The sequence below is a fragment of the Plectropomus leopardus genome, chromosome 7, assembly GCF_026936395.1.
Source record: "Plectropomus leopardus strain MGB_pleo_1.0 chromosome 7, ASM2693639v1, whole genome shotgun sequence".
NCBI classification, from domain to species: domain Eukaryota; kingdom Metazoa; phylum Chordata; class Actinopteri; order Perciformes; family Serranidae; genus Plectropomus; species Plectropomus leopardus.
Window position 1 is genome coordinate 8,255,651 of NC_142182.1, and position 8,262 is coordinate 8,263,912.

An 8,262-nucleotide genomic window follows, 5' to 3' on the forward strand; every position below is an offset into this window, starting at 1 on the left:
TTGTACCTTTTCAGGGTTCCCACAGTAATGAAACACAAAACAAAAAAAAACTGAAAAATCATAGAATTACCGGTCACATTATCCAAGACTTGAGAAGTAATGGAACTAGTAAAACTCATTGAAAGTTTTGGAAAAATCATGGAAATGTGTTGTGTATGGGAGGCATATGTGGAGGTATGTGTTACTAAATGGTAACTTGAACTGTACAGCTTTGCTCTCTACATCCAGGTCTCTGTTTCATCCTGTCATAATTAATGCAGGAGTTCATGCAAGAGCGATCAGGAAGCAGCAATTAAGCATAACTATGCATGACGAGTGTGACAGAATAACAGGAGCAGAGCAATATGCACTTTACAAAAACCACAGATTCACACATGCCTTTCACTGTCATGCACTGCGGCCTAGAGGTATGCATACTATCTTTCTGTTCAAAAACCACACATGAAACGCAAAACTATGTGTGGAAAAGAGGTTTAGCCGAAGGGGGGAGTCGTCTCTTAACTGTGGTGTAAAAACACTGAGCTGCTTGCACATAAAAATGCTTTCAGACACGTCAAACATGCCAAATAAAGCCACACTACAAGCAGGATAGGTTCTGCGTTTTATTTCAACACAAACAGTCGTGTAATAATGTGCTGACTGGCATTATGATGCAGCCACAGTGCATCTGAGAACGCTTGCTGTAGCCTCAGAGTAGTTGATATTTATCTTGACAAAACAGGCTGGATGTCATGGACTGAGAGGCCCAAACTATCCCTGATCACTGACATAAATTAGCCACACACAGGTCATTTTGGTATTTGGATACAGTGAACAGCTAACTCCACAGAAACAGCATCATCGGTCTCTTCTAGTTGTTTCAAGGTTATTCATTCATTTTACAGTTAAAAAAGCATGTAAGATTTGACATCACAACAGCCTGACAAAAATACAGAGATTTAGTAAAATGTTGATCTCAAAATAATGTATTGTGGTAGTTTCTATATAATTTTCTGTTGCTTGTTGTTTATGCAGCACCTGGAAGAGCGTACCAGGAAGCACAGCTAATGCTGCTCTGCAGCAACTTTTTTTTTCCAGGATGTAAAAAGTGAACTGAAGCTTAAAATAGTTCACTTAATGTCACAGTGTTCAGAGATACAGGGACTGTGGGATTACTAAATAGGGTCATTTCTCACAAAAGCAACTTAGAATCCAATTTCATAGGTGTTTGTACTCACAGATGGCCTCAAATCACCTGGCTGGAACATTATCACTCTAATGAACAAGACGTTTGTAGTGGTTATCAGCATTATAGATAAAGTCTTCGTTATCAGCGTATAGTTTAGAAGCTATCAAACGGACGTGTTTCTTGCGATGTATATGAGCTGGCTTTGTCAGCAGGAGGTGGAGGGAATGGTTGATGGCTTGACATCTAGGCGAGATGCCTGCCAAGCTGTAGACCACTGTCTGAGAATAACACACAAGGCAGTTGTTCGGTAGTGACACACTGAGGCGTTTCCAGGGGCTTTGTGCCACCAAAAGTTTTTTTTTGGGGGGGGGGGGCAAAAACATGATCTTTTTCTAACTATAACCATGTGTTTTATGTGTAAAACACATGAAATGTAAAGACACGTAATGTTTGGACATTTATTAAGTTGATAACAACAACCTAAACACACTGGCTGGTGTAGCAGCAGCCCTCTAATCCATATCTATGACGCTGATAACAGTGGGACCAAGATATTGTTTGTTTTACAAGTCACAGGTATGTCTCAAGTCAAGTTCTAAGTTAAGTCCCAAGTCCTAAACGTTGAGTTTTGAGACCTTAACAAGTCATAATGTGCACTTTAGCAAGTCTAATACCATTTTCACAACAGAGTAATGACATTTTACAGTTACAGGTATCAAGTATTTTCAAGTCAAAAGATTCAAGTCCATGTCAAGTTACAAGTCATACGTAACATCCAAGTCAATTGCAAGTCTTGTTTGATTTTGTAAAAGTGAAGCCTAAAGGCATCAAATTGTGCCTCAAGTCCTCACCTCTGCTGATAACCACTACAAACAGCTATTTAATAATATGACACCATTCAAAACAGGAGCTTAAAAATGCACAGGCCTGGCAACAATGTAAAGACTTACATGAAAGGGCATGTTTTAAATAAATGTTACATTTTTTGTTACACTGGACATGAGAATAACTGCATCAAGTTAGTTAAATATGAAAAGCCAAGGAAGCTGAAAACATAAATTCTAATATAATGTGTTTTTCACCTTGCTGGCTTTTCATACAGTATTAATGTAGATCTAATGTGTAGGCTCGAATTTGTAGTCCTGTTATGTTCGTTTTTACTCGCACCATAACTTGCACCCTCTGATGAAACGTTCCTTCGATAGAGGAAATAATTCCTTGACTTGAAGCACGATGTAAACGTGAATCTTTTCATGTCTGTTAAAGTTGATTTTCGGGGAAAGCAAGCCACCACCAGAACAGTTGGCAGGAAATCTAACATTTGTTTTTTTGGAGTTTGACCCAAACTAGTAACTAAAAATCAGAATATCTCTGTCTGTGCTGCTTAAATTTCAACTATTCTCTATTTTTTTTTTGTTGTTTTTTTGTTCTCTTCGGGGTTCTTTAATTCTTCAGAGTAAAGAATCTGAGCAAAAAATCACCCTCTGCTTGCCTGAAATGCACACAGCTTTTGACTTTGTCTTGTTTTAAAGGGGCACAATGAAACAGCCACAAAAGAGCTACTATGCCCAAAAAAATAATAATAAAAATTAGGAATCAGATATTGCGTTTTAAATCCAACCTATGAAAGTTGACCAGTACAGGACATATTGTTAAATAAATAGGACGTTTTGTGCTTAAAAGACTGACACTATTATAGGACAATATCAAAAGATCTACTCTGCTTAGCCAGCAGAAAGTGAGTGTTTCAGCTTCAGTCCACAAGTTGTGCAGTGTTCATTTTTTCCAAATACAGACAAGACAAGAAGTCACTTTTAACCGGCTACAATTTACTTTAAATTTCCGTCTTATTTTGAAGAGGCTGAGGTGACGCTGAACCCAGGTTGATCATGCATTTGTTTGACTGAAAGAGCTTCCATAGCACGTTGGCTGGACTGTAGGTTTAATGTTTACTGTGCATTACGGTACACTTGATGATGACCTTTTAAAGGAAACCTGTCTGTTTGTGTCCATTAGGCACACTTACAGAGTACAACACTCTACCTTACCTCTAAGTCGCCTCAGCAAAAAGTCAGACTGTATCCTGACAAAAGCAAGCTGTGATTAACTCTTTGTAAACCTGTGATCATGTTTACCTTAAAGTTAGTTTCTTGCTGAAGACTACAGATTACAAGTGGCTTATTATAATACTCCTCTAGGCTAGTTCTCTTAATAAGTGGTACTTTTTTTGACTCTCATGGAAGTCAATGGTCAGCTATGGAGCAGCATGGCCTATCAAACCTCTCTAAGCATGCTGTCCCTCCTAGCTTATTGTGCAACTACATATAGGAATTATTGCTATAGAATTACAGTGTCCAGACTGAGGTGCATTATGGGGAGGGAAGACTCGACCCCAGTATTGCCAACACTGATTCTCTGCCCCTGAGTTTGTGGCTTTGAAATGCATAAAAGTCCAACATGCTTCCAAACAAAGTGAGTCTATACGAGGGACTCGCACACAGGTGGGTTATCCGAGTCCTGGCTGTGCATGGAGCTCAGACCTGTGTCCGAGTCTTCATCGTTTGTGTTGCAGGCCTTGGACAGACCTCTGGCCTGCTCCACCCAAACGCTGCTCTTCTCTGCTGACTCCGGCTCAGCCTCAGCGCTCACTGCGCCCAGCTCTGCCTTCCCATCATCAGCCAGTGTGCTGTTCACCTGCTCTAGCTCCATGGTCTCGACTTTGGCCAGTAGGTCCAGCAGTTCACTCTCCCTGGTCTCCCAGAGTGCCAGACTCAGGTCCAAGTCCCCCCTGATGGCGTCAAGGTCTGTCTTCAGCCGCAGGCCGATGTACAGACTGGTGTCCAACTGCGTTTTGATCCTCATCTCTTCCAGCGCGCACTCGTTCTCAGACAAACTCTCCACATCTGGTTCCACAGCTGGAGCGTCAGACGCTGCCAGGCACATCTCCTCCGCGAGGCTGTCTGTGTCCTTCGCCGCCTCCGCTCCTCTCTCCTCCCTCCCCTCCCGCCGCCGCTTCATCCACCGCCGGTTGAGCTCCTCCTGGATCTCCCCCGTGATGCTTTCCACGAGCGCCTCGCGCTCCGTCAGCTCCTCCTGCAGCCGCACCACCTCCTCACACCGGCGCGCGTACTCCTCGAACTGCGCCACCGCCTCCGCTGTGCACCGCGCGTCCTGCCGCTCTGCTTTGCGCTTACAGTCCGAAGATGCGGGAGCCTCCGTGGAGGAGTCCACCATGTATGTGTCCTGCACATAGTTCACCCCGTGTCTCTTGATGCGGTCGAAGTGCACTTTGGCTTCGTACCGCTCGATCTCCCGGTCCAGCTCCTTGATCCTCTGGATCTGCTGGCGGATCGTGTGGTCCTGGGAGATCACCAAGTGAACCAGCGTCTCCATCTTCTCCACGGAGCCCTTATCTTTAGAAACAGCCTGCTCTTTCTTTTTGTTCATCTTATCCAACTTCCTGAAAGCCTTCCTGACTATGCGCCTCTGTTTCTCCTGGGACAAATTGGCTGCAGCGGCAGCGGCTGTCCAGCAAGTCCTGGCGGTGCCCTTCAGCACTCCGCCCGGGCCGCCGCTCTCCTTGCTCTGGACCACCCGGGCCTCGGCGCTGCGGGGCCCGTTGTTTGGCAGCGAAGCCTCGTTCTTCACCAGGACGAAGCGGACATTCTCCTGCTCGTCCCCCCAGGCGCTCCACAGCCTGAGGATTTTGGTCTTGTTGGGCAAAATCCTCTCGAAGCCTCTCCACTTCTCCACCACGCAGTAGGACTGCGGGGAGCCGGACAGCATCGCCGCCGAGGCGCCCTGCTGCAGGTTCTGATCCTCCAGCAGGACTTTGACCACGTCGGCGCAGGTGGTTCGCTTCGTCAGCCCAGAGACAAGCTTCTCCTCCCGGCAGACCCACACAGAGATCTTCCCCTCCTCCGGCTCCATCTCAACGAGAGAAAAAAGTTTCTGCAACCTCAGTCTGTTTGTGGAAACTCACAAAGTTAAAGAAAGTAGTCCTTATATTTTCTCGCTACATTTAAAGTTGAGTTAAAACTTCATTTGGGAAAAAACTGAAGCAAAACATGCACCCAGAAGCAAAGCCTCTGCGCTCTCGTCGCCTTAAACACGCTCAGTCAAAAAAACATAACCTTGTAACGCTTTGTAGGAAAGTCAGAGTCGTCCTCAAAAAAATAAATCCATTCATATTTTCCCAGTCATCTGTTCCCGGTCTGCCTGCCGGGACATCATCTCTCTCTCCCGGGCAGATTGAGCTCAGCCCCGCGCGCTGCTCCGGAGAGGAGAGGGGCGTCCTTGCATGAGGACAGGCTGCTCTCTCTGCTGAATGCGGGACAAACAGGAGGGTGCTGTAACGGCTGGGACACGCCCCCCCACTCCTCCTCTCTGTCTCTCTCTCTCTCTCTCACACACACACACACACACACACACACACACACACACACTCCTCCTACATAGGGAAACCTGGACTCAGATGTTGAAACAAACCTGCAGTAGTTTTTGTCGAGGTTTGACTCCTTTTAAATCCTTCATAATCTCTGCCATGTACACACTTATGGCCTGACTTCTGTATTTACACATGCATGACAGTGTGTGGTGTTTTTGAGGTCAGTAATCAGTGTCTGGATTTGTATCAACAATAGTTGCAAAAGTAGATTGTCTTGAACAGTGTTAGGGAGTAACTAGTTGCATGTAACTAGTTACAGTCATTAAATTACAAAATAAATGTAACTGTAATCAGTCACACTTTCTGGGAAAACAAATGAAATTAAAATAAAGATAGTAATGAAATGTTGGTGATTACAAAAGGATTACATATCCCCTTATAAAAAATTATAAGGTTTTTTTAGTAAAACAGTATGCATGTTGAATATGTTATATTATTATATTATAGCATATTTTTGGACAGCACAGGAACAGCAAACTACTATAACTAAACTATAAAACTATACTATACATGCTTTATTTTTAAATACTTATAGACTGTGCTAATTGTTTTCCTTAAATGTATCTGTTTTTATACTTATATTTTTATATACTTGCTCTTGTACTTATTTACTTTCGATAATTCTCTATGCTGGCATCAGAGCAACTGTAAGGAACCACAGTTTCTCCTTAAGGATCAAGAATTTTTTTCTGATATTTGAAGGCATTGAGACAAATTTAAGTGCAGTGTTTTTGCCCTTTTATTTTTAGGTCTTTGCAGCTTTGCCCTATTTAAAACAAAAAGTATTCAAATGTAATAACTTACATCACTTTGATGAAGCAATTGACATAGTTATGTAACATCACATTTTAACAGGGTAACTTGTTGTCTGTAATCTATCACATTTTAAAAGTAATCCTTCCAGCACTGGACACAAAGTAAGAAAGTTTATGAACTGAACTAATGTGAAGTGTAATTTTGAGGCACTGGGTTATTTACGTTATATTCTACATTATACTTATACTCCAGAGGATCTTTTGTCATTGAGCACGAGTTTTGTAAAAAAGATCAAGAATTGGAAAGGACAGCACAAGAGGTAAAGGATGCTGTGCCTTGCCACAGAATAAGCCTCTGTATAATAACCTCTGTATAATAAAGCTTGTTCTTAAAGGTGTGGTTTCCCCCCTGTATTTATAAATAAAATTTATATTCAGCTGCTTACAAATCTCATTTTTCTCAGTAGTCATTTTTAATTTAGCCTTTTTTTTTTTTTGGCTGCAGTTATGTGGATTATGTCGCACAAAAGTAGATCTAATGAGTCCAGGTTACAAGCCAAGAAGAACCACAGAGTAAAGCTAAAACACAGATGAAGCTCTTACTCAGCAGTGTTGCACTGCAGTATGCATTGTTATACAGTTTCATCTTCATAATCCCCACACAGCTGAACAGAGCTCAGCTGGATTGATCATAAAGCAGAGCGAAATCCATCTATTACACTGCGGGCTGCTGGTATAATGTCTGACCCCATAATCTGCTCTTTCAACTATTTCAGGCCACAATATGGTAGCTTAGACTCATAAAAGGATTTTTTCCACAGTGAGTGTTTTGGTGTGTGTGAGTATTACATTAATAGCAAGTGTTCATCCCCACCAGCTACCATTAGTCCATGAGTTTTTGTACTTTAGCCTTAGCTCAGAGGGATGCATCAGGACACATTTGTTGGTAAAATAACTGCGCAGAAAAGCATCTGGGAATGTGTGTGTGTGTGTGTGTGGGGGTGTGTGCGCGCATGTATGTGTGGAAACATATCAGACACAAACACTCCATGTTGCTCACAGCAGCATGTGTGCCCACGTTCAGAGCATGCATTGCAAACACAATAGATCTGAGTAAAGAGGATTGTTGGTACTGCGTCTGGGATGTGAGATAACAGAAGGTTTTTCTAATCTTTGATCCCATTTCCTGTGAGGTCATCACTTGCGTCTGACCTGCAGACTTCTTATTGGTCATCCAGGGTTTGGTACTTCCAGTGTTACCACAATGCATGTGACCACAAGGCAAGTCGGACTAACCCAAACATGTACTGCCACAAAAAAGTTCTGTTGTTATTTGATGGTAAATGTAAATGTTAGATGAGGTTTTTGCACTTTTATGATTGAAAACACGATGTAGTGTTTTGCAAAGGTGGAATCCATGACATATACTGAGATGTGATAATGATAATGATTGTGCATTTTTTGGGCTATTCATGCAAATGTGTGCATGAAAGTGTTGCTTTAATCTCATCATGAATAGATGTATAGAGGTTTGGTGGTGCTGCGTGTTAAATGCTTTGATTATGGCTCTCTCTGGTGTTCATAAAGGAAATTACATGATAGGAATCATTGGAACCTTTGGGCTTGAAAATATTTATTTTTTTCCCAAACCCAGCGATTAAAAAGCATGTGCAATATATTTTCCTCCCGTTTAATAATTTTTCCTTCCTTCCATGAACACTTGACTTGAATTCCGATGTTTTCATCTATTTTACTGTACTTTTTTCAATTACTTCAATAACTTTTTGTGTATCCATGATTGTTACTTCAAACGTACATACTGTGAATTGAAATGTGAAGGTTAAATGCACCTGCAGAAAAAGTCACCATGTAGAGGATGCTAGTGTTGTGGT

The 8,262-nt window shown here is 42.3% G+C and overlaps 1 protein-coding gene across 1 annotated transcript; it reads right to left on the minus strand.

The window, feature by feature from the left end:
* Positions 1-589: 589 nt before the first annotated feature.
* Positions 590-5,558, minus strand: rassf10a (Ras association domain family member 10a). Its single transcript, XM_042496771.2, has one exon. It carries the CDS (start codon positions 5,096-5,098, stop codon positions 3,647-3,649), a length of 1,452 nt encoding a protein of 483 aa, XP_042352705.2. The 5' UTR covers positions 5,099-5,558; the 3' UTR covers positions 590-3,646.
* Positions 5,559-8,262: the final 2,704 nt, after the last annotated feature.